The 27,277-nt window shown below is 30.2% G+C and overlaps 2 protein-coding genes across 11 annotated transcripts in view; one reads left to right on the forward strand and one right to left on the reverse strand.

Annotated features, from left to right (window-relative positions):
- Nucleotides 1-27,277, reverse strand: part of LOC145192501 (uncharacterized) — a 158,688-nt gene that overhangs the window by 38,598 nt on the left and 92,813 nt on the right. The gene's annotated exons all lie outside the window — the stretch shown is intronic.
- LOC145192650 (dynein axonemal intermediate chain 3-like) lies at nucleotides 487-26,469 on the forward strand. Of its 9 annotated transcripts, XM_090083463.1 has the most exons (26): nucleotides 515-693; nucleotides 1,406-1,479; nucleotides 15,572-15,782; nucleotides 16,290-16,394; nucleotides 16,633-16,794; nucleotides 17,069-17,212; nucleotides 17,706-17,820; nucleotides 18,091-18,207; nucleotides 18,436-18,547; nucleotides 18,929-19,007; nucleotides 19,277-19,401; nucleotides 19,607-19,696; nucleotides 19,992-20,084; nucleotides 20,287-20,412; nucleotides 21,286-21,359; nucleotides 21,763-21,883; nucleotides 21,962-22,049; nucleotides 24,316-24,434; nucleotides 24,532-24,595; nucleotides 24,678-24,808; nucleotides 24,949-25,079; nucleotides 25,271-25,344; nucleotides 25,429-25,520; nucleotides 25,638-25,748; nucleotides 25,982-26,026; nucleotides 26,181-26,469. In XM_090083463.1, exons 9-26 carry the CDS (start codon nucleotides 18,515-18,517, stop codon nucleotides 26,259-26,261), a joined length of 1,677 nt encoding a protein of 558 aa, XP_089939589.1. In that variant the 5' UTR covers nucleotides 515-693; nucleotides 1,406-1,479; nucleotides 15,572-15,782; nucleotides 16,290-16,394; nucleotides 16,633-16,794; nucleotides 17,069-17,212; nucleotides 17,706-17,820; nucleotides 18,091-18,207; nucleotides 18,436-18,514; the 3' UTR covers nucleotides 26,262-26,469. The 9 variants fall into 9 exon arrangements, 5 of the variants coding, with proteins under 5 accessions (XP_089939559.1, XP_089939589.1, XP_089939568.1 ...); XM_090083433.1 differs by lacking the exon at nucleotides 1,406-1,479 and having other exon boundaries at nucleotides 487-1,004; nucleotides 17,706-17,746; XM_090083442.1 differs by lacking the exon at nucleotides 515-693 and having other exon boundaries at nucleotides 1,403-1,479; nucleotides 17,706-17,746.

Consider the following 27,277-nt stretch of genomic DNA (forward strand, 5'->3'; position numbering starts at 1 on the left):
TTTTCATAAAGGATATTTTTCTGTTTTCTAAATTAAATGATAGCATACTTTGTGGTAGCATCCTTTAGCAACATACCTTTTTTTTACAACTTTATATATATTTTACAGATGATTTTCTGCCCGCATTGCTCTAGTTATTCACCTAATTTCTTGAGACCATTTTATTGACATTAGCAAAAGCATTTTTCTCTTTTATCTTTCTTGTATGTTTAAATATATTCCCATCATGTGCTTCGAGTCATAATTTGGTGAATGATACGTGAACTTAAGACTCTATACTGAAATTCACTTTAAAACTCGATTGATTGCAAAGCTTTTGTTAAAAATATTTGATAAGCTTTTGTTAAAAACATTCGATTAACTACGATACGAATAACTGACGTTACACAGTTATTTGACCAAATTCCTCGTCAAATTCCTCGTCAGAATCTTTATGGTAAACAAAGGAAAAATAGGGACAAGTTTCGTCACGTTAAAGAATAACTTAAAAACAACTGATATCTCTAAAAGATTTACTAAAGTGGAATATAACCGTAATAATCATAATAATTACATTTTCACATGGTCTTTTAGCAGTTAAACAAAATTTAATATACTTCCTCATGCTATTTTCGCAATCAGGTTGGCAAAACTACAGTATCCCACTCTTTATTTGAAATGCTCGACTCTGATTGGTTGTTAGAAAAACTCAAGGTAAGCTAAAACCAGCGAAAGCGGTTGTAAAGTATCATTGTGTGTTTTCAGAACTGGTTCTTTTTCCGTTTTTGAAATGATGTTAGAAAGGTCATAATTTTAAAATTTTGAAATTAAAATTGGACGTGTGTAAAAGAGCAAAACTTTTCGAAAATGTTTGCTAGCCAGTCAAGTGTTCTTTTATCAAAAAGTCTTGGTGATGTCGATACTGAAAGCGAAGAAGGAAGTGGGCATAAAAAAAAAAAAAATCTAACAATATCTTCAAATCCAGATGACCTGCTTCCCCATTAAAGCGAAGCCAAAAAAAACAGGTAATGCATTGCTAATAAGTTTAATTTTTTTGTTAACTGCCCGAAAAGTTTAGACAAGGTATAAATTACCTTAAAGCATTACTTAAAGTTGCAAAGAATTCCAGCCAAGCTGTTTACCTGGTTGCCAACTAACTTGGATCCTGGGATTTCCATCCTTACAAAAAAACATATCGGAAAATGTTTAGGCGTTAAAAAAAAAGGAGGCGCAAAAACTTTTTAGTTGATTTCCGTTCTACTTTCTTTTCAACCGTAATTATTCCGTAAATAAACCGTAATTACGTAACAATTCGTAATTATTTTCTTAACATATCTGTTAGTTTAACAATTCCCTATAAAAGGTTTCATAAAATTGCTTATGCTACCATTTTAGTCACATTTAAAGCCTTTTATTAAATATTTAGAGAAAGTACACAGTTAAGAAAATTTAGAAACAACAAAGTAGCAAAAGATAGGTATGAAGGATGGCTTAATGTAGGTATGTGTGCAAAATTTTTAAACTATTCAGCTATTTAATTATTTTACATCATTGTAAAGAGCTTTCAATCAGTATAACGATGGTGAAAATTTCATAAAAAACTAATGATTCTACTAAAAGTTATGCCTATTTAAGTGACAAAAATTCATTATAAGGAATGCTTAAGAAAACTGCAACCAACTTAAAAAATTAGCGTTCGGCTTACGGTGGTTTTATAATAGAACTTTATTGTTTAGTTTTTAACGCATTACTTTGCCTCGATTATATTTTTATTCAACTAATAACAGAAATTTTTTTGTGTGTGTGTGTTTTTGTGTGTAAATCATGTTTTGAATACTTTAAAAAAATCACCAATATTTTAAATAAAGTTTTATTTTTCTAAAAAAACAATTTTTTAATGAATAAAAAAGTCAAATATACAAAATGTTCATAATCTTGAATTCCCCCCAACCTCTCCAACAGAATAATATTTGGTACCTTTACTGCGTGCAAAAATAGAATATGAGCGTGTCATTATTTTTTAATAAAATTTGGCAGGTACATAGAAAATAGATATATAAAATTGATTCAAAAGTTAGAAAAAAAACCCATCATCCCTTCAATGTCAATTCACTTCCAGAACAGGAATGAAGTTTTCAATAGCAATGAAATCACTAAAAACGTTAGTAACTGCAAAAAAAAAACAAATTGCAACAAACTTACAACACTCTACTTTTAAAATATTATCTAAGTCAATATAAAATTCTAAAAAAAAGACGAGAAAAATCCATCCTTACGACACCTACCTCTAGCACGCGGTGAAAAAATGGTCACAGATTTTAACTTTAAAATCGGTGCCGTAAATCGCAGATACGCACATACCTACTTAATGATCAGTAACAGAGAAATAGCAAGAAGATTAAAAAATTTAGAGAATTGCGTCAGAAATACCCTTAAAACATTTAAAACGAAAACTGGCATCTAACGTCATGCAGGATCGGGAAGTTTAAAAAAAAACTACGGAGCGCATAAACAGTCTTATTTCAAGTAAGAGCCAATCCAAGGTTTAATCATTGTGAATTTACCAACATATTCAACAAAAACTGTGATAAACGTCTTTCTTCAAACACAGTTATAAACATTTTATTTTAGAAAAATATTGGGGTTTATGCAGCTGTTAGAAAATCCTTGCTGATGGCCAGAGATCAGCTCACAAGATTAAGTTAGAAAATTGGGTGGTCTTTGGAAAAGTGGAAGCTAGTAATTTTCAGTGATGAAAGCAACTTTGAAGTAATAAATGAAAAAACAAAGTTCTTTTTAAAAGATTTAAATCTGGAAAGTATGGCAATCGCTTTGTTGTACCGTGGTTGCAAGGTGGTAGTAGGAGTGTTGGCATTTATGGCTGCTTTAATTTTAACGGAGTAGTATATAGAGGTGCTAAAGAATAGCATGGCTCCATCAGTAGACATGCTGATTGATCAAAACGAATGGTGACAGTTTCAGCAAGATATGACGCCTGCCAATACAGCTTGTAATGTAAAAATCTCGAGGAAAGAAAACAAAGTAGATTTGTTGCCCTTGCCAGCTCGATCACCAGATTTGAACCCAATCGAATCCATTTGGGCTTGGATGAGAAAAGAATTTATTAAGGAATTTATCGACGCGTTTTCTCCAAACAAATCAGATTAAGTAACGTTTTAAATATACCAGAAGACTTGATTGTTCTGTTCAAAAATATTTTGATCACACGATAAGTCAGCGAGAAAACAGTGCAAAGAAGTTGGATTCATGTTGTAATAAAACTTATGAACTAGTTCTCAATTTGTGTAACTCTGATTTTGTAAATCTGGCTTTATTGCACAAAGTATTAGCACATATTGCTGTAGTTCTGTTGCATTAGCCTGTTCAACTAGAATAATGGGACGATTCAGACATAGCAAGCTTATGTGAAACCACCCTTAAAAATATTGAACAGGAAATCTTCAACAGCCCCGACGAAATAAACGAAAAATTTGAAGATGACGAAAACTTGGGTGAAAATTCTGACTCAGAATAGATTTAGTACTAAGATAATTATTTTATTTTAACAATATAAACTGTGGCATCAAAATTTTATTATGAAACTCATTCTTTTTTAAACAATTTTGGTGTTTTTTTCGATTTCCTCAAAATTTGCTCAATCTTTGAGAAAATTGAAAAAACTATTTTTGTTGTTTCTCACAAACTATTTAAGTTGGAATGATGAAAATTTTATAGAGGCTCCCCTTATCATAGCATAAAAAAGATACCATAAATCTTTTACTTAACAAGGTTTCCCAACTTTGGCTACCACGACTTACTGAAGTTTCACACTGCGCAGACGATTGAAATTTTGATGAATTTGTTACAATTAAAATAAACTCGTTAAAAGTAATTTGTTATAATTAAGTATCTTTTTAAACTTCGACAATCTGGCGGCAGTATTAAATAATGATGAAATTTTGATGAAATTTTGATGAAATTTTGATGAAATTTTGATGAAATTTTGATGGAATTTTGATGAAATTTTGTGTGTGGGGTTTATTTTACAAAATAAAAAGAAATGAGAGGGTAATTTATTAAAATCACAAGGTCTAAGCTAAATTTTATAAGATCAGGTGTACTCGAAGACTTAAAAATATTGAGTGTGTGAAAATTATTCTGCAAACTTTTTTTTTAAAAGATTTTGTCAGCTTAAAAATGTTCTGAAAACGATCACCCCTCTCCATTAAAAACATTTGCGATGAAGTCATGTCCCAAAGAACTTTTGAGGCATGAAAGTACATACCTTGGGCATTTCAAAGATGAAAATTTTGAAATCTAGTTGTTGCGTCCGCTGAAGAAAAATAGCTTTAAAGTTTATTTCTCTATAAATTGAATAAATAAGAAATTATCATATTTTGTGGAATTTAAGTAGTTAACACATGAAATTTTCATATAAATTTATAAAAAAGTAAGAAAATGTTGTAATGAGAAGAAGAATTGAAAAATAAAACATATTGGTAAAAAGACCTCAAAAACTTTGTTAAATCAAGGACCATAAAATAGCAAAGAAAAAATGAAGAGAAGAATACAGTTACAGCTTTACTTACCCCAAAATGATAACTTTACCCCAAAATAGGACTTACCTAAAAATTGTATTAGGCCAAAAAGCGTACAATTTTTTTTACAGTTTTAGCCCATCATTCAGAAAGGAAATGTGGTAGGACTTAAGTATCATATTAATCGCCAGATTATTTTTTGTTACAAAAAATTTATGTTTAACAGATTCAATTTTGAGATACGGAAAGCCAAGGTTATGGGAGAAATCTTTGAAGTGTTGTAGCTTCACATAAATTTTCAAAGTTGTTCGATGGATTGGAGAAATCATTTCAAATTACCCATGACATAACTGTTGTAGTCAACGATGCAGTTCTTTAAGGTAATTGCATATTGAGGATGGTCTTGTGAGCGCTTATGCCTTTGCCAATGTTGTTAAAAAGTGTGATCTAGAGCTTCTGTAGCTTGTTCACTAAACATTCCCAGTAAGCAATTTTTTTTTTCTTGATGAACTGGCTGACATGGAAAAAGACAGAATGCACTTTTGGTGTAACAGGTAAGTCAAGACTTAGATAACTGTGTTTGAACTGCTGAATTTTTAACCAATACTGTTCATCTATATGGTTTCCAAAGTATCCTTCAACAACAAGGTTGAACTTTTTCATCAAATCAATCAATCCAATGGCACTGACAGCAGCAGATTTCTCAACTTGTTAAAGTATGAAGTCTGAGTTCAAAATATTTCGGCATTCTAGTCCAGCAAAGTGCCCACCGTGGTATGACTGCATGTGAATGTGCATGTCTGAAAGGCACTGAGTAACAGCAAATTTGAAGATGTTTCATAATGTGATTCACAACTCCAAGCAGAAGATGAAGCTCCATAGGTGGAATTAAATCCAAAACTAGATAATCATCTGGTAACTTAATGAGCGGCTGATTGACGCATTATCAAAGTCTTTGGCTCGTTTTTTATCTGCTCCACCATTGACAAATCCTCATAGATTGTTTGTAATGATCCAAAGGTTCTAGGTGAACCATAGAGGTGGAGGTGTTTTGAGTCCGAATTGCACCAAGTGCACGGTTGGCAGCTAGGGTAATATTGCAATCCACATATGATTTAGCAAGGTTAAGATCACATAACAAAAGAAATTCAATTGTGGTTGCTTGGATCAAATCTAGAATAAGCTTGACATTTTCATGTTTCTAAAAGACCTTCACAGACAGCATTGATAAGTTGTTCTTTGACTCCTGTGTATTTTGAGCTTTTGCAAGTCAGAAGCCATTTGGATGGTTTGACAGCCTCAACACTGCCTGATTGAATGTCAATGACACCAAGATATACCTTCAAAAAGCTCCACCTCCATCGATTCCAACTTACACAAAGAAGTCTTCAATTATCCCCTTGCTTTGCATCAATTTTGACACCAAATATTTCACGCTGTTGCAGTGAACTATAATTTCACTGAATGAGTCAGTACAACTGGATAGTGCAACTTTACTAATAGAAAAGTCTTCAGATTGTTGCTGACCAAGAATGTTAAGTTTGGTTTTAAAGTTCTCTTCGACAATCCTGTGAACTTTTTTCACGGTGTTTGCTAGTTTTTTCACTCCAGTATTTGAAAGACCAGTGTTGAATTGCACATAAACCAAGTCTGAAGTTTTGAGGCAAGAGAAGGACTTTGATATTCAAAGTGACTTTAATGGTCCTGCAATATAAGAAAAGGAATGTTTGAGTTTCAGAGAAAAACTCTTTTTCATCAAAATTATTAATACATCAAAAATGAATAAATTCAAATCTAATTCTTTAAACCAATAAACTTCCCACATTTTTCCAGCCTTTTCTTGCCTCTAATACATTATGCAAAGGAAATAGCTTATGGAAAAATATTAATAATGTAAAGATTAAAAAGAGAATCTATGATTAATTACTCATCATCAATTACATTTGTCAAAATCTGTTTTCATTGTTTCAATAATCAAAATTTCATTTAGAATTTTGGATCTAATAATTGCATATTGTACGCTTTAAATTAAAACTTGCAATTGGTATTGCTTTCTAATTTATTATAAAGTGTTTCAAAATTTAATAGAATAAAAAAGTTAATACCAGGCAAAATTGTAAGCTTTCTGCCATGAGCTTGCTGAAGTTGAATTTTTCCCCCTGGAAATGATGAGGAAGAAGAAATCACTGCAGATGCAATCTTTCTGAGGCGACTTTGTCTTTATTAGCAACTTCTGTAATGTTTTTTCGAAGTGTACAAAGATGTGGAAAGCCTTTTTGTAGCAAAGAAAAACAAGTGGAGCATTTTTTTTCTGAGTTTGGCTTTGGTGGAGAAGTTATCCTAGTTGAGTTTTTAAAAAGTTGGTAAGCCTGATTTCCTTTGATTCTGGCAATCTTGCAAATCAGACACTAATAAATAGTAGATGACCTTGTCAAAACTGTTGGAGAAATGGACATACAGTCATAAAGCTGAGGAAGATTTGTTTTTTCGCCATTGGCACACCTCTCTAATGACTTCCTACATTTATCACAGAATCCTATAGGGAATCTAGAGTCATCAAAGTTCATGTTGGTTTGTAAGATTTTCTTTGCCTTTTCTTTTTGAAAATCAGTCAACTAGGGTGTGGCCTTCTTCATACATAGAAAGCAAATACTTCTCCTGTTGTCCTCATTTGACTTTTTATGGTTAGACATTTTAAAGAACTGGTTAACAGTTTTTCAATCTTGCAAATAACTTAATTTTTTAAATGATTTTATTTTCTGAACTTTTAAATTACGGCTTTTACGCCCAAACTACCAAAAATAAACAATTGTACACTTGAGACCAAAATCTGAGGTGAGCTATCATAAAATAAATATTTTATACATTTCCATTCCAAAAAACCTGCAATTAAAAAACTCTTATATGACTTAGCTTACTGATTTTATTGAATTATTTTTTGAAAAATCCCTTCAGCTCTCTCCCCCTCATCTGCCCTCCCCCCCCCTGCATTATTTCTTATGTAAAAAAGTGTCACTCACACAACTCACCAAGAAAAGGGTTGGGGGGGGGGGGCTGGTGCACATTTTATTAAAAAAGTATAAAAATAATTTCATACTTTAATTTATATTTATACTTAAATAATGCGATAAAGATATAAAATTAACATTATTTTTAATTTGAATATCCTAACTTATGATAAATTTAACACTGCATAGTTTTCCTATAGACAATGATTTTTAAATGTATTTTTCTTCTGCGGACGCAATAACTAGATTTGAATATTTTCATTTTTGTAATGCCTAAGGTATGTACTTTCAATCCTCAAAAGGTTTTCTTTGGGGCATCACACCTATCCAAAAATGGTCCCAACCTAAATTTTGAGGACCCAAAAAACGACCGATGGGGCATTAATCTGCAAGGTCTCAGATATCACCAGATGTAAAAATTAAAATCTAATCTCTATAGCCAAAGGAGAAAAACATATTTAAAGTTTATAGCATTTTGCGCTACTCATCGCACTTGGAGCCCCGTCGTAAATCTATTTTGTTTTGTTTTTTTCACTTTTGGGTTATGGAGTTTTTAAAAAATATAAAAAACTCTACACATATATATGTTGGCTATAACCTGACAAAAAATCAGCTCTTTAACACTTGTGGTTTGTGTACCTAAAGTATAGGGTATGGCACTAAAAACCTCTTTAAAAAGAGACAACGGATGCTTTACGTTTTTATTCTAACCTTATTATCGACTATGGAAGTTTCAAAATTTAATAGAATGAAGCCTTGGCATTTATCTTTCAGGCAAAAAAAAATAGAAGCAAGATATCTTTTATCTGTGCAAAAATATAGCTCTTAAAGTAGGAATCTCGCCCTTGAAAAAATGGCCAAAATATAGCAGCTTTTTGTGGTTTTTATGCTTTTTAAAGATTCAAAGTTACATCAAATAACTAATTTAGTAACAACATCATGTGACTAGTGGATATGGGGTTCTATGGTTGTTAGACTTCACATTTGTGTGTACTTTGTCTGCAAAAAGAGTGCTTTTTTTGTCCAAGTTTGTAATAAAATATGGGGAAGAACACACATAGTTAAAGGCATTTTTTCTAATTATTCTGAATTTAAAACACATAAAAACCTCTTTATATTTTAGTTGTTAAACCCACAGGTTTGCTTTGTTGTTTTTTTATTAAAATGATTGAACAAATAATGGATATAATAAAAACTTTTTTTCATATTGTAAAAGTTACTTTAGAATTGTAAATTCAAAACTAATTGGTAATTTATAAAATAGTTTCAAAGTTAATGCTAGAATCAAGTTTTTTTTATTTAAATCAAATATGTATAACCTTGTTGTGCTTTTTTTCTTGTATTGAAGTATCTCCTAAAATCTTTCATTGCTTTGGCCAAGTTTTTTTTGACTATTTAAAAATGTGAAACCAAGTATTTCTTATTTTGGAAATTCCATTGATTTTAAGGATGATAGAGTTCCATTGGGGATATGCAATTCCTGCAGAGCAATTGTACAAAAGCATGGTAAAGGAGATAGAAACTTGCCTCTTCCCAAGCTACATGACTTTAACAAAGTGATTATTAGACCACAGACCAGAGGATTTGATTCTTGTAATTGTTTAATTTGTCAGGTTGGCCAATTAAAAGGACATTCTACAAAGCTCACTTTTTCAACCAATCAAGATTTGAAAAAATCATCATGTAGCTTTGATAAACTATGCTCAAACTGTCTCAGTGCAGTCAAAAGAGGAATAACGCATAATTGTTCACAAGCCACCAAGTTTGAAAACTTAAAGAAAATGGTAGCAACTGATTCCAGAACTGCTGATAAAATTGCGTCCTCTGTAATTACTCAAAAGGTATCTTCTCCACATGACACTATTAGGTTGAGCAGAGAAAGAGGTAGAGCTTTAACAATCACTCCAGGTCCATCCAGAGCTCAGTGCATATCAAGAACTTCTCTAACTACTTTGGACATGGTTCAAGGTCAAATCAATACTGGTCTTTCAAATAAAAAGATGCAAGAACTGGCTGTAACATTAAAGTAGACTACAAATTCAAAAGTTGTTGAAATAAAATTTAGGGAAAGTTTTACAATGGCAGGTCGAAAGGTTGAATGTTTATTCAAAGTTTCCAAAATCTCACTTACAAGGCCATCAACAAAAACTGATTATTTGGAACAGGTTGTTCACTGCAAGAGTTTAGGGGATTTTTATAAACCAATTTTCAGAGTTAGAGCAATCACTTCACCGCCTCTCATCAAACTAGGTATTGATGGTGGAGGATCTTTCCTCAAGTTCAGCTTGAGTGTTATTTCCAATTGTGGATGTCAAAATGTCAAAACAAATTCAGCCTCAAATGACAAAAGCTTACTGGCTGTAGAACATGGGAAAGAAACAAGTGCCAAGCGTCAGCTACTTGTTGCTGTTGCTGAAAATGTTTCAGAAACTTATGAAAATGTCAAAAAAATTTTAAGTTTATTCGGGAAAATTGATGTGCCTTTCTTTATTGCATGTGACATGAAGTTAGCCAATATCATCTGTGGCATTCAGTCTCACTCAAGCAAACACCCTTGCTGTTGGTGTGATGTTAAATCTAGTGACCTCAAAGAACAGGGAACTCCAAGAAACTTCAAATCCATTAGGATGCAATACAAAGCATTCATTGAGAAAGAGAATGGAGAAATGTGTGCAAAGGATTTTCATAATGTTGTTCATAACCCATTGTTTGACCAAGAAGATGTCAAACAAGTTATTGAGTTTATTCCCCCAATGGAACTTCACCTTCTCCTTGGAATTGTAAATCATCTTTACAAATTAATGATAAAGATATGGCCTAAAGACAAAGATTGGCCATTATTTCTCAAATTGAAATTACAACCTTATCATGGTGGAGAGTTTGTTGGGAATGATTGTAATATGCTTTTGATGAATACGGATGTTTTGCAAAGAATTACTGAAAGCGAAAAGGCAGACCATATGCTTGGTTTTGTGAAAACATTCCAACATTTAAAGAGTGTTGTTAGCTCCTGCTTTGGAAGGACATTAAATACTGAATATATTCAACATATCAAAGGCTTTAAGAACTCATACCTTTAACTCCCAGTTTCAGTCACAAAAGCCCATGCAGTGTTCTACCATGTTCCTGAATTTATTACTCTAAAGGGTACAGCATTGGGCATTTTTAGTGAGCAATCAACAGAAGCCTTACATTCAATCTTCAGTGCTCAATGGGCTAGGTACAAAAGAAACCCTGATCACCCTGGTTATGAAGGCCAGTTACTGAAATGTGTTATTGACTATAACAGCAAGCATCTTTGAATTTGATTTTTTAAATAATTCTATTTTTTTTAAACAGTTAAACAGTGATTTCTAGAATTTCATTCTTATCTAAAATTTTTGTTTATATTATACACTGTATCAATTTATTTATATTTTCATAAAATATCATAAGTTTACAAAAAAATAATCAGAAGTTTATATCTTAATTTGCAAGTACTAAATAAAAAAATCTAAGAGCAATTTCAAGAAAAAGTAATAAACATCACAAGACCATAATACAGTAATTTTTTTTTAAGGGAATCATTTCATGTCTGTATGTATGTGTTTTTACAATGGGAGATTAAGTTTAAATGGGATTTTCATATGTTTGATATCTTGTTAAAACCCATTTCAGTAAAGATATATTTCTTTTTTAAATTAAAAAAAGTTACCATTATTGTGTGTATTTCCATTATTTGTTCAATCATTTTAATAAAAAAACAACAAAGCAAACCTGTGGGTTTAACAACTAAAATATAAAGAGGTTTTTATGTGTTTTAAATTCAGAATAATTAGAAAAAATGCCTTTAACTATGTGTGTTCTTCCCCATATTTTATTACAAACTTGGACAAAAAAAGCACTCTTTTTGCAGACAAAGTACACACAAATGTGAAGTCTAACAACCATAGAACCCCATATCCACTAGTCACATGATGTTGTTACTAAATTAGTTATTTGATGTAACTTTGAATCTTTAAAAAGCATAAAAACCACAAAAAGCTGCTATATTTTGGCCATTTTTTCAAGGGCGAGATTCCTACTTTAAGAGCTATATTTTTGCACAGATAAAAGATATCTTGCTTCTATTTTTTTTTGCCTGAAAGATAAATGCCAAGGCTTCATTCTATTAAATTTTGAAACTTCCATAGTCGATAATAAGGTTAGAATAAAAACGTAAAGCATCCGTTGTCTCTTTTTAAAGAGGTTTTTAGTGCCATACCCTATACTTTAGGTACACAAACCACAAGTGTTAAAGAGCTGATTTTTTGTCAGGTTATAGCCAACATATATATGTGTAGAGTTTTTTATATTTTTTAAAAACTCCATAACCCAAAAGTGAAAAAAACAAAACAAAATAGATTTACGACGGGGCTCCAAGTGCGATGAGTAGCGCAAAATGCTATAAACTTTAAATATGTTTTTCTCCTTTGGCTATAGAGATTAGATTTTAATTTTTACATCTGGTGATATCTGAGACCTTGCAGATTAATGCCCCATCGGTCGTTTTTTGGGTCCTCAAAATTTAGGTTGGGACCATTTTTGGATAGGTGCACTGTTGTAAAAAATGACCAAAAACTACTTTGAGCTGACCCGAGAAAACTGCTTTGACAGGATGAAACTACAATGTTTCCTGACTCCAAAAATGTAAAATTTGAAATCTTACTATTTCGTCCGAGAAAATAATTTCGATTTTTAGTTTTTAGTACTTTGCACAAAAGGGCAAAATGACAGCTTTTCAAATTTTGCATTTTTACAGCATTCAAAAACTCTTCAAAATAAGCATTTATTACTCCAAAACATAACTGTCTAAAATTCACTTGAATAATAGTTTATTCTGACACAACTGATATAGTTTTTCATTAACAAGATGGAAATAATAAACACTTTCTTAAATAATTCTTTTAGTTATTCTAAGCCAAAACACAAAAAAAACATCTTGATTCTAAACACATAAAGAGCAAATGGTACATAAAATAAATTCTTCTCAATATTTGATTCTTCACAAATGCTTGCTGTTGTAGTCCACAACACATGAAAGAAGCCTCTTTGCATACTCAGGATGATTGCGGTCTCTTTTGTATCTCTGCCAATGTGAGCTGAAATTATGATGCATTGATTCTGTTGCCTGCTCACTAAAGATCCCCAAGGGAGCCCTTTTGATCTCAATGAATTGCTTCACATGGAAGAAAACAGCATGAACTTTTGGAGTCACACTGATGTTCATGATTGCCAAATATGAGTCTCTGAAGCGATCAATTTTTTCAGAAAAGTCATCCTCCAGAACCATACCAAAACATGCTGTTACCACAGACTTAAACTTTCGAAGGGCATCAATGATTCCAAAGACTTGAAAAGCAGACTTAGTCTCTGAAATTCTTTGAAGGAGGTCAAGATTGCTGAGAAGCTTGTGACAGGCATTCCCTGCAAACTGCCCACCATGGTATGGTTCTTGTTGAATGTGGAGAGCTGAGGGCCACTTGACAACATTGGGCCAAACTTCTGTCATGGCTTTGTACATGTGATTGACCACACCAAGGAGAAGATGGAGTTCCATTGGTGGTATGAGCTCCAAGATGAGTTTGTTTTCAGAACCAGATAGCAAAGGCTCATGCACTACATTGCCAAAAGATCTTGCCTTTTTGATATCACCACCAGACTTAGCAAACTCTTGATAACAGGCAACAAGTGAGCCTAGTGTCCTCAAAGATCCTGATTGAGAAAGATGCTTTGATTCTGTGTTGCACCAAGAGCAAGGGTGAGTACTTGCATGGCTCTGAAGGCCACAAAGGATGTTGGCAAGTTTCATGTCGCATGAGACAACAAAGTTGACTTTGTCTAACTTGATTAAAGACAAGATCTGCCTCACATTTTCAAAGTTTTCTGGTAGTCCTTCTGATAAAGCCACAAGCATTTGACGCTTTACACTACTGTCTTTGGCAGTCCTCTGAGTTAAAAGTTTTTTCCGTGGTGGTGACCTTGAATCACAGTGAGAATCTAACTCCATGATGCCAAGAGAAACTTTCAGAAATCCTCCACCTCCATCAATTCCCAACTTGACAATATGATTCTGGAAAACTCTTCAAGAAAGCAGGACTTCATTCAAAAGCTCGGCAAGATCCTTGCAATGCACAACCACAAAGTCAGTGGAGTTACTCTCTGAAAAAACTTAGATGCTGGTTTGAGTAAAAAACTCAGACAACTGTTTGCCAATGGCTTCAAACTTAGCTAGAAAACTAGTCTCTACAATCTTGGTGTCACTGACTCTGTTGATAGTTGATGCCAATTTCTTCATGCCAAGGTTGGACAGTCCTGTGTTTAGCTGAACTTGTACAAGATCTTCAGTTTTGATGCTGGGTTCAGGAAAAAGAGCTCTTGCACTTGAGCTTCCTAAAAATGAAATTATATTAACACTTTTTTTAATTTTAAGTTTTAAAATTAAAGGTATTCCCTCTGAACCTGCCATCTTTATATGTATATATAAAAGTATCACCTGTTTTAACTCTAAGTGGTGGGCCGCCTTTAGGATGCGATATTTTGGCAGTACCACCAGGTGTGGAAGGTTTAGTAGAGATGACTTGAGTAGCTATTTGCTCTGCAGCGAGTGGATCAGCTGTAGCTAGCTGCTTGAGATTCTCTCTAAAAGTGAATGGAGTGAACTGATGTGGCAGACCTCTTCCAACTAGACTCAAACAATCACCACATCTTTGAGGGGTACAATCTTCCACAGGTTTAGAATAGTCCACTGGGCTCTTCTCATTCAACTTCAAATGTCCAACTTGACAAATAAGACAGTGGCAACCTTAATCTCTTGTTGGTGGTCTAACTTTTATAGATGAGAAAGGAAACAAAGGTGGCAGGTTAACATCTTTTCCTTCATCTTTTCTCCGAAGAATTGTTCGACATGAGTCACAAATGCCTCTTGGCACTCTGGTATCAGTCAAATCAAGACTTGTATGGTAATGCTTGAGGATCTTTTCAACAAGGAACTGTGTCAACTCTCGAGAGCATTTCTTCAGACACAAGACACAGACAGATTTCCGACAATCTTCATGATTTTTTGAAAAATTTGGCATTTTGAAATTTTTCTCACACAACTGATAAGTGAAACACTTTAAATAAACATGTTCACTGCCAATTCCCGGAATTTTTAGCTTGTTTACAATTTTGATGCAAAACTTAAAACAAACATGTTCACTGCCTATTCCCGGAATTTTTAGCTTATTTACAATTTTGATGCAACAAAATGTTTATAATATAGTTCAACCATGAAATTGTAGGTAAAATTTTATCTTCTGAGTTAAAATAAATACAAATTATACTTGCTATATAGACTGTTATATTTTAGAGTAATAAATGCTAGTTTTGGAGAGTTTTTGAATGCTGTAAAAATGCAAAATTTGAAAAGCTGTCATTTTGCCCTATTGTGCAAAGTACTAAAAACTAAAAATCAAAATTATTTTCTTGGACGAAATAGTTAGATTTCAAATTTTACATTTTTGGAGTCAGGAAACATTGTAGTTTCACCCTGTCAAAGCGGTTTTCTCGGGTCAGCTCAAAGTAGTTTTTGGTCATTTTTTACAACAGTGGGTGTGGCATGACTTCATCGCAAATGTTTTTAATGGAGAGGGGTCGATATCAATTCGTGTCGTTTTTACACACGTAATAGAGACCAACCTACAACAAAATAAACAAAATTAATCAACGCGAGCATTTAAAATATAAAATGTGCCACTGATTTCCCTCTTCAAAGATTTATAGAATAAGTTACATCAATCACCTGTAAAATTAAGCTTACAAATATATTTTACTTATGATAAAACCAAAAATATATTACATAATTAACTTTATCCACTTTACGTCAATAATATAATTCGATAGCAAAACGTACAAAAAATGTCAACAATGTATGTTGGATTTACAAAGTAGGGCAAAAAGTTGATGCTAAACCAGACATACATACACACACACACACACACACACACATATATATATATATATATATATATATATATTTGTTTTTAGAAACTAAATTATGGAAACTGACAAAAAAGCACCTGCATATTTAATGCCATTATTTTTTACATCTAAAACTCAAGAAATTTTTCAATGTAAAGCTGATAAAGATGTTACTGAAGCTTCGCCATATATGATTATTGCAAAAGAAAAGATTCTTAAAGATTTTAAAAATCGTGCTGCAATCTCAGATTTTCATCCTGCTCGAAAAATTATTGAGGTTTACACATTACAATTATTATTATCTTTATATTATAGTTATTATTACATGTATACATGTGTAATTATGTGCAAGTCTACATTTTTTTTTTATATTTGGTCTAAGTAAAGTTCAGTTGTTTTTTTTGTACAAAAGAATAGTTTAGAATCAACTTTGTCAATCAAAAATAGATGGAGTTCATGTGTGAGAAAAAATAGATACAATTTATATGTGAGAAACAAATTAAAAATTTTATAATTGTAGTTGTAAAAGTATATAATATTGAAATATATCTGGTAATTAGAGTCTGTAGAAGGAAATAAATATAGTAGAAATGTAAACTTTGAATATAGTATAGGCTTGTTAATGTTTTAGTTTATTTACAGGAGCTAAGAATGTGCATTTTATATTTAAGTTACTTCTTCAGCATGTTCAATGTAGGTTTGAAACTTTTTTTAGGAAATATTAACTGTCTTTAAATTTAAAGAAAGTACACAGATTGAATTTCTTCAGTTTTATTTTTTTCAGAATTATCCTTCTGAAGAGTTGCTTGTGATTTATGATCCTATGTTCAAGTATGGACAAAATTTTTGTCTCGTTACAGATGAAAAGTACAAGCAGTCCATTTTAGAGGTTAGTTTTTTTGATTTTTTGTGGTTATACTCATATTATTGAATTTTAGATGGATTTCACGTATTATTTTTGGTAATAAATATTGTATACAAATATATTTAAATATTTTATAAGAAAAGCTACATAAACAGACTTATAAATAAACATATAATTAAAAAATTTCTGAATACTTTAAAAACTATTTTTTTAAAAATGTTTTTAAAGAATTCTTTGTTAAAAAGATCTTTTTTTTCAAAAGCCTCCTTCTCCAGAAATTATTGAAGCAGAAGTGAATAGTTTTTCCGATGAAGATCCCTTAGGCAGGGAAGTAAGGCTCAAATTGCATTCACCCAAACCTTGGAAATCCCTTGGAAGTGAGAAGGAAGTGGAGGATGAAATGTTAAAGAACTCCAGGGAAAAGGTGTGATAAGAATTTTTTCCATTTTTATTTAAGTTTTTCAAGAAGTTGTAAAGGTAATTGATTATTGATGATACTCTTGAAGAGTTTTCATGGATCATTTACTATTGTAGTTTACAAAAGTTTATTATAGTTTCTTTTTGATTTATTATAGTTTGTTGTAATTTGTAATGATTTTTTGTAATTTTTTTTAGTTCAATATATTCTACTATAATTTGTTATAGTTTATTCTTTTTAAAATACTTACTGCATACTAATTGTTAGTAATTTTTTTAAGATAAAATATACATTGAAAAGAGAAAGATATCACTTTGGAAGTCCAATAAACTTTACAGATCACAACGTTGATAAATATGTGGAGTGTTTTCCATCTGATTTTGAAAAATTTATAAAAATGAATGAGTTGGATAAGGCTGTGCAAGTAACTTTCATTTATGTGTTATTATAACTAAATACAAGTTTAGTAATTTTTTAAGTAAGTTTTATATTATAAATTGCTATTTTTAAGTTGTTTTTTTCTATTAGTTTTATGATATTACACAATGATATCATAAATGCAATATAAGGAAACACACCCGTTAGAAATCATAACACTGCTTGTTTAACAATGTAATTTAATTTCAGTTAAATTTTAAATATGATCGGCTAAATTCTTTTTTAAGATCTTTTGTAATAATGCAGTCTTTCAGAAGTAGGTACATTGTTTTTCTTAACAAAAAGTAATGTTTTTAAGATTTCATTAAGACATCAACTTTAAAAAATTTCTAAAGAATTTCAATAAAATGCACTGTTAACATGAGCTTAGAAGTTATTCTTTTGGTTTTATATCTTACCTTTTCCCACAAAAAGCTTTGCGCAAACTACTTTTTTGTTTTTAGTTAACATTTTTAAAATCTTATAAGCATTTTTTTTAGGATCTTTCCCAAATGAAAGATGTAGGTTGCCAGACTAATTGGTAAGAGTTACTGAAGAATCATGAGGTTTTAAGAACTGAGAGCAGTTATTGAAGCAAATCATAAATGTTTTTGTGTATGATTTCTTCATATAACATTTATTTTAGTTTAAATAAATTTTTTTGGGTTTATAAAATTTAAAAAGAAAAACTAATTGAATTTTTTTACTTTTTATCACTTCACTTTTTCTTTTTTTTTTTGTTATAGATAATCTTATTTTAATTTGCTGAGAACAATTTATTTTTCCATTTACCATTAACTCTAGCCCTACAATCCATTTGTTAAGAATTCAAATTGTTGTAAGGTTTTTTAATACTAAATAAATTGCAATAAATTTTTAAACTAGGTTATGTCCTCGAAATGCTTGCACCCAATATGAAGCACGTTGTTATACAGAAGATGAGACTTGTAAAATTATACAATCGCAAGAATTTGTTGACTTTTTTAGTCAAGTAATTCCTCGGTATTATTCAGATTTACTATTTAGATTTAATTTACTTAAGATTTTTTAAGATGACTCACTTGAGTGATTTTTTTATTAAAGACTTAGGATTTTGATCAAAGTTAATTAAGCAAATATAAATCAGTTTTTTAAATGAGATTTTAATCTCATTTTAAAATATTGTTTTAATGTTTAAAAAAAGAATCAGGAGTTTTTTTTGTATTTCTTTTTTTTTGTTTGTTTTTTTAGATTAGAAAATGCACTCAAAGAAAACTCAACACTTGATATTTTCACCAATGATTTTGATGTCTTAGGAGAAGAAGATAGTATGTTTCTTTCAAAATCAGAAATTAATTTGAAGGTAAAAAAATATAATATGTTTATTTTTCATTTTGATTGGTTAATCTTTCTTTAGTATTAGTGCTCTCTATTAAGATTGTTTTTTAAAAGCATGCACTTAGTAGCATAGCATTAAAGTGTTAATGGTATTAAATGATAAGAGAAAATGTTTAAAGCTGATGATATTTTTTCTTCATTTACTCTTAACAAGTTCAAGAGCTGTCATCTATGTATAATTGAAGTTCTTTTTTAATATTTCAATTTTAAAATGTCTAGAAACTCTGGTCACCTAGTTTAATAAGACTTGCACTTTAAAAAGTGTAACAGTTATCCCTGTTACACTTTTTCCTTGTTTTCTTAAAGTCTTTATACCTTGAATTTATTAATCTTATTATGATGGTAGGAGTATCAATCTTTTACTGATCTTCAATTCAGTAAGAATAAAGCAATCTCTGAAGTACAATGGCATCCATCTATTAAAGGTATTTAAATTGAGCAAATGATTGAGAGAAATTGAGATCTTTTTAAAAATGCAAACTGTTTCTTTAGTTTTATCCTGCAAATGAATGTGGCTGTAAATTATAAAGCGCTGAATAAATATAAGAATTAATTTCAAAGACTTTTTTTTTTGTATAGTTTGGTTATAAAAGCAATAATTTTTGTTTTTCAAAAAAAAAAAAAAAACTAAATCTATCAATCCTTTTTTTCTCTCTTTTATTGAAAGATTGATCAATCTTTGTTACTTTTTTAGGATTAATTGCAGTGTCTTGTGTTGAGCATATGTCATTTTATGATCGAGTTGATAATTCTACAACTTTGTTAATGGAGCCATCTTTGATTCTTTTATGGAGTTTTGGGGATCCCATTCATCCTTTAGTAAGTTGGATTTGTAGTTTGCTTTGTTATGTTTTTTATAGTGATTTAAATTAGTTTGAAGTTAAGGAATTTGAATGTAAAAGGCCTGGAATTTACTGTGTTTTATTTAAAATAATATTTGTTTTTAATTTTTTTTTTTGCCTTTTTTTTAAGCATCTATGTAAAGTTCAATTGTATGTATTTTCAATAAGATTCTGTTAATTAGTTGCTATTAGAATCACCAACTGATGCTCTTTGCTTCAAATTCAATCCTACCAATCCAAACATAATAATAGCTGGTTGTTTGAATGGTCAAGTAAGTTTATTTGATTGTTAAATACTAATTAATTGCTTCAAGTTTAGAGTGCAAATTTCAAATTAAAATGTAATATATCTCAAAAGCTGCAATAGAGTCAGAGTATCAAAAAGATATTTTCACAGAAAACTTCTTTTTTTCAACGAGATAAGTGAGTGGGCTTATAGTCAAAAAAATACCAATGCGTTGTTTTTCCAATCAAAAAGCAATAATATGCATCTTAAAAAACATCTTTTTCTGATTTTCTGGATTGTTTACTCCAATGCTATAGATATATAGTTGTCTATAAATTTAGGTAGTTTTGTGGGATATTACAGAGTATGCTGATCGATTGAAAAACCATCAAACACATGGGAGAGGAGTGACTGTGAAGCCAAAATCAAATCTGGTTTGTTTGTTATTAGTTTGTTTTTTTAAGATTAAGGTTGTCATTAATTTCATTTTTTATAGCCTAAATGACTCAATTTTATAAACCTAAATGATTCATTTCTCAAACAGTGAATTTTTTTACTGTGATGGGATAAATATATTTTTTATTAGTGTGTATATATAAAATAAAAGTTAGTCAAGTTAATTTATTCACTTTTTAGCCAGTTATGTTTAGTTCCAATGCACCAGAATCAACTCCGATTGTTCAATGTATTGCAGTTTCAAGTATTGAAAAATCTCATCATATGGCTGTTACTGATATTCAATGGATACCAGATCACATTGAGGTGATTGTTTAGTGTTTTTTTTTTTGGAAACTAATTTTGGGTTTAACTAATTGCTCTGCATATAAATGGACTTTTATGCTATAAATTGTACAAACCTCAGAAATACTTAGATGATGTCCATAAGTTGAATTTAATTAATTCAAGCCTTGAACTCCCATCTGGATAAAAGAAGTATAAAAATACAAATAAATTTGCAGTTGATTGACCAATTGTAACCTGAAATTTTATGCTAAGTGTTAATTTTTTGCTAAGAGTTTTGCTAAGAGTTGCTCTTTGTTTTTGATAATCAGTAGGTAAAGTAACAGAAAAAAATGTTTTATTTCACTTGAATGGTTTAAGAGTAAAAAGAACTTAATTAAATATCATTAAATTACTTTAATAACAGACTTCCTAAAAATTTAAGAATGTCCTAAGTTTAGGCTAAAAAAAAAATTTGGTGACAATTTCTGATAAAGTTGAAATGTTAATATGTTACTTTAATATTATTGCTTTTTGATTGGAAAAACAACGCATTGGTATTTTAGTTAATATGATTTTGTCGCCAATTCCGGTTCTTGCCAGTCTTTCTGTTGACTGTCTTTGTCATTTTTGTGCTCAGCCTGATAGATTACAACAAAAAATGAGCGAAACTTTCAAAAGAGCTCAGTGAAAGTGGCCAAAATTGTAACATATTTCAACTAAATTAAGTTAATTTAGTTAAAGTATATTGTTTTATAAATAATTTGGTGGTAAACACTCCAAAATAATTTTTTTGATAAAATGCGCTGTGATGATTTTTAAATTAATACTTTAAAGGTTTAAAATACTTTAAAGGTTTATTTTTTCATGTCTGCTGCAAAGTTCCGATGATTATTAAATAGATTTTTGTTTCAGATTGGAGCAATGGGTGTTGTTTATGAAAATACATCAGGGTTGTGCTCTCAATTGCTTAGCTGCAGCTGTGATGGGTTTGTTTATAATATTTCAACTTTTTTTTTTTTTAAAGTTTTCCATTACCATTTATGCTATAATGGAACATGCCTTATTTGTAGTATTATTAAAATAACTTTTTTTAATGAGAATCCTTTTTAAGATTATGATCAGTTTTATTTCACTTGCATTTTACAAAGAATTTGCAGAGGGAATGTTAGCTTAAAAGCACAGTTTAAAAGATAAAGATTGTTAATTTTTATGCTGATCATCTAATCAAGAACACTTAATGTCTTTGTGTAAATTATTGGAAACAATTATTTTTGTCATGATGATGTAAATGATGATAATATAGTACCATATATAAACTTTTGTCATTTTTTTATTACATAATTTTTCTTTTTATTTACCCCTCATAATTTTCTCTACTTTAAATATTAGAACTGTGTTGTTTTGGGACATAAGTTCTTCAAAAATTACGTCTGAGATACCAAAGAAGAAAAACCAGTTGGAAAGCTATTCATTTCAACATTTAGCTTCATCTTGGAAACCCTTATTGAGGGTAAAAATGTGTGAATTTGTTTGCTAAATATCTTGTTCTCAGAATGAAAGGTTTCAAAGAAATTTAAATCATTTTTAGGTAGCAGTACATAGATTAAGAGGAACTGGTGAATACAGTACTCTAAAGTGTTTGATATCTGAACAACACAACCCCAACAAGAAGAATGGTATTAGCTTTCTTTTACTTTTTAGTTTTATATGCTGTGAGAAAGTATTTAAAAATTTAAGGTTTAATAGCTAAAATGCATATTAAACACATGTTATATATTATATATGTGCTATATATGTAATATATAACATGCTTAACATGCAAGTTAGATATATGTTAGATATATTCATGTAAACATATAATTTGTTAGATGTATTAAAAAAGAGCAATAAACTGTAAGAATATAATGGAAAGAACATAATTCTTATAGAAAAAATTTATTATCTTGCTTTCCTGTTACTTTTTATCTTACCAATGGTGTTCGCATTTGGTTAGTTATCAAACCATTAATTAACCAAACATCAGTTGGTAGTCTTAGTGTATTTCTTGTTGATGTATAATGCAGTTGCTAAAAAATGCGTCTGGTTTTATTAAGCATCTCCATTCGTAAATGAAAAATTCGTATTGGAGGGTATGCTTTTTCAATTTTCTAATTAGTGGGTTACTGATAGTGTTAAACTTATGTTAGAAAAAAAACCTAGAAGGGATATGTGGTTGATTTCATAAATTAATTTTGTGCACCCAAGTTCTTGCATATGGCTAAAGGTTTTCATTCTCTCAAGGTTAATTTGTTCTAATATGATTTTAATATGCTTCCATGAAAGCATGCAAGTTTTTTAGATAAAAGTTCATTTTCAGTTGTTCTGTAAAAGGAAAACTCTCTTTCTTGCTGTAGTTGATTTGGATACATATCTGTTGTTTATTGTTTAATAGTTTGTTGTCTGTTGTTTATTATTAAATAATTCAAACTTTTGCTTTTAAAAAGTAAATGGCTTATATCATTTGACTCGAAACAACAGAAAAAAGGTACATGCTTTTAATTTTATGATTTATGCTCGTGGTTTTGTATGGCACATTTCATTCTAATCAGGTAGAGAATGGTTCTGTTGGTAGTGTGGGAGAAATGATTTTACTCTATGCTGATCAATTTCTTTGACAGTTACTTTTTGTGTAAGTTCTTGTTAGTTTCCTTGCTGCAATCAGCTTAATTAACCAAACATCAGTTGGAAGTCTTACTGTATTGCTTGTTGATGCATAATGTATTTGCTAAAAAATTCATCTGGTTATATTTAGCATCTCCACTGTTTAATGCAAAAATTGGTATTCATGTAGCAACACCTTATGGTGGTTACAACAGTAAGACTTATTGTCATATCTCTTTTATGAATGGCAATTCATTTTAAGTTTTTTAATGAGCTTTAAAGCTTCAACTACTTGTACTTTAAAACATTATCATAGAACTTTAAATGGCTGGCTTTGGTGAGTATAAATGGTTTGGTGTTTAATGAGTTTTAATGGCTAGCTTTGGTGGTTTAAATGGCTAGCTTTGGTAGTTTAAATGGCTGGCTTTGGTGGTTTAAATGGCTGGCTTTGGTTTTTGTGTTGTTTTGGCTATTGAATGCAATTTAAAATTATTTTTGGAGATAAAATCTTACATAACTTCATTAAGCTAAAATTCGAATTGGGTTCTACCGTAACCAATAATTCATTTTTAGAGAGTCTTAAAAATTTTGTTATGGTGTTGATGATACTGCTTTGCTCAGATCATTATAGTTTCGTTGAATCGTACATAGTTTTTAAGTTTGTAAAGGATGTGATTAAACAAATTACATTCTTCTGATCCATTTTAAATTTATAGTTTTGTGGATGGGTTATGCTTGGTGGTGCTGTAGTAATTTTGCTGATGAAGGCTTTACAATTAAGGTGTGATCTTGGCAAATAACATATTAGCACTATTAATATGATTTCTTTTATGAACCAAAATATTTTATGTTATTTACCAGTTTTTTATGCTTAATACTGATACATCATTACCCATAGCACTCTGTATATAACCTTCTGTGACATGGCTTTCAGCAAATTTTCAAGCATGTACTTCTAAATTAGGAAAGAAATGTAACAGTATAGTCTTATTATTTTCTTTGAGTGTTATTTACAAAGAAAAAATATTTTTACAATGAAAAAAAGTATTTGAGATTTACAAAGAAAGAAAAGAAAAGAAAAGATTTCCAGAAAAAAAAAATATAAAGAAAGATTAAATAAAGAAAGGTTTAAAGAGAGAAAAAAATATTTTTCTTTTTAACTAATTTTTAAAAGAGTGTGTGTTTTTTAACTTATCATAAGAGTAAAATATATACCAGTAAAAATGCACCATCATATGGAATCTTTTCATTGAAAAACGTTTTTATGTTATTTACCTTCGGATTTAAATGTTAATGTTTTAGTTGAAGCAGAAGTTGAAGCGATTTTAAGTGACAGTGATCCATTTGAACAGTCTTTCAAGAAAAAAGTTGAAGAGAATCAGTTGGATGGTATTGATACAAGGTTCTTAGTTGCTACTGAGGTAAGTGAAATATTGGTCGCTTAGTTGAAAATGTTTACTCAAAGTTTTTATTCAAAAACTTTAATTTTTTTGGTTTTTGATTTTGTCTTCCTTTCAGGATGGTGAATTAATTTGTCAAGATTGGATACCAACTAAAAGTATTGATACTGGAAAAATGGTTTGTAAGTCCATTTAAATAATCGAGTTGAATTTAAACTTTTTTGTGATTGTAAATTTAATTTGAGTATTTTTTTTATATTTTAGCTAGTCCTCCATTGTATTGCTTAGATGCTCACGATGGTAAAATTAATACATTACAAAGGTCACCATTCATGAAAAATATAATCTTGACTGTTGGTGGATGGTCTTTTTCGTTATGGAAAAAAGATGTAACTGTGAGATTTTTTTAAAATGTTTTTTATTTTAGGCAGAGGTAATTAAATGCAATCTTTTAAGATATTAAACTTATGATGCCATGATTGACTTATAAGTTTTTCATATGTACACAATATATTCACCTTTATATTTTCTTAAGTTTGGGCCATTGTTTCAATCCTTTGCACATCATTGTCAACTTTCATCTGGTCACTGGAGCCCAACTCGACCGGGAGTTTTTTTCATAGGAAGAGTTGATGGTTGTATTGATATTTGGGATTTTTTGGATAAGTGAGGTTTATTTTAAATTTTTTTGTAAACAGAAAGGCGGTGGGGTTTTTTATTTAGACATTTTATTGATTTTATAAGAATTTTTGTTTCAAAGATGGAGCGTAACTTTGTAAATAAAACTGTTTTCCATTAAATGAAATACTTTTTTCAACTGTGTGGGTTATTTTCTTTTACTTTTTTTTTACATGTAGAAGTCACGAACCTTTTTTATCGCAAAGCGTTACATCTGCTCCAATTACGACCATCTATCCTTATCAGATATCAAGTAATTCCTTTATTATTTTTTCTCTTTTCACTTTTTTTTGGATTTTGATATGACAAACATTCTTATGTTAATTTTTTTTATTAGAGAAGCAACAGTTACTAGCGGTAAGTGATGAGGTCGGGACACTTCACGTTATGGAAGTTCCATGGAATCTTAGACATGCATCCAATAACGAAGTAAGATATAACAAATTGATTTTTTTAGCAAAATGTTTTAAAATAGGATTTAAATACTTTATTTTTTGATTGCTTATCTATGCCCTTACGTTTAAATTTTTGTCCTGTTATCTTTAGGCTGCAATCATTGAGATGTACTTTGAACGTGAAGCCAGTCGTCTTTTTGTCACCAATGAACGGCGCTCTGTTACAAACGATTTGAACAAAGTGCTAGCGGAAGAGCAAAATGTGAATTAATTAATCTTATTTTTTCAAGTCTTAACATAAAATTTAATGTTGACGGTAACCATTAAAAATGGAAGTTATTTTGAAGATATCCGTAACTGTGTCCGTTTTTTAAATTTATTTTTTTTATTTGTTTTTTGTTTTACTATCTCGTTTTGCTGTTGAAGTTTTACTTTCAGTAAAATCTCAAAAGTAAAAAAAAACAAGGAAACATTGTTTTTTGTTTTTTTTTTAAGGTTAAAGTTGTAGTTGATGAGAATTTGCCAGAGAGCGCTGAAAAGGTATAATGTTTGACGCAAATGTTTAATGTTTTGCTTCTCTTATTGATTTTTATACGCTATAAGAACAATTATGGCGAAGGGCATAGATTGAAGTTCAAAATAAATTCTCTGTTGATCTTTGTCACTTAATCATGTTTTACATTTTTATTTTAAGCAATATCTTGAATACTTAGAGCTGGAAAAACAGGTTTTAGCTGATTTAGACATACCATTCGTCACTGCATGTCCAGCATGAATGCCTCTATATGGAGTGTATCGATTTATGATATGACGTTTTATTGTCAGCGATGTCTCTTGTGAATATTTATTGTTATCGATGTCTTTTGTGAATATTTATTTCATTTTTGTGGATATCTATGTTAATGAAATTAAATTTTTAGCATATATAAAAATTCATTATAAAAAAAGCTTTTAGTTTGTAAATATAAAAATACACTAAATCATAAGTTATAGTTTCTCTCGCTTCTGCTTTTCACTGCTTCTTCTGTTTCTATTGCGAAAAAAAACCTTAAAAGTTGTTAGATTTAAAATTTTCGAAATAATGGAACAGTGGTATTCAAGTTTTTTTATTAGTTATAGTTTTGTTTTGGATCGTTTTATGAAAATACTATATGCTAGATATGAGTTTAGACTCTAAAAAATGTTTTGAACAAAACTGTGATCGTCAGTAAATTTTCAACTTAGAAATAAAATAATTGTAAAAAATCGTCGACCACATATCTGGTTTAAGAACTTGTTTTACTTAAGGCCCCATTTTTAAAACAAGAAGTCAAATATTCAATTAAAAGGTAACTTAAAGTTATTTTAAAAAATGAATTTACTCATTCTTTTAAATTGATTTAAATTCAATTAATTGTAGCAACATGCTCTTAAGTGAATATGAGACCTTTTTCGCAGAAAGGGATCTTATGGTTATAATTAAGTTTTTGATTAAAACGTATTTTTTTTAGTTCTGAATGTTAATTATGCGAGTGTTTATTTAAGAGTTAAAAAGGTTTGAAAATTTTTAAGCTTTAAAAGAAAAGAGAGGAAATAGTTTTAAAAATAATTTTGCGGTTTCCCAGCAAGCACACAACGTTAAAACAACGTTGAAATAACGTTGATTGACGTTGATCAACGTTATTTTAACGTTGTTTTAACGTTGTGTGCTTCCTGGGTTAAATTAAAAATAATAGAACGTTCTAGTATTCAGACTGGCGTATGAGACCAGGCAGAAATAAGAAATTCACATTATGCCACACAATGTTTGTC

This window comes from Hydra viridissima, unplaced genomic scaffold (genome assembly GCF_058129835.1).
Source record: "Hydra viridissima isolate aposymbiotic clone 2 unplaced genomic scaffold, HvirCarnegie_v1 scaffold_1, whole genome shotgun sequence".
In the NCBI taxonomy this organism is placed as follows: Eukaryota; Metazoa; Cnidaria; class Hydrozoa; order Anthoathecata; family Hydridae; genus Hydra; species Hydra viridissima.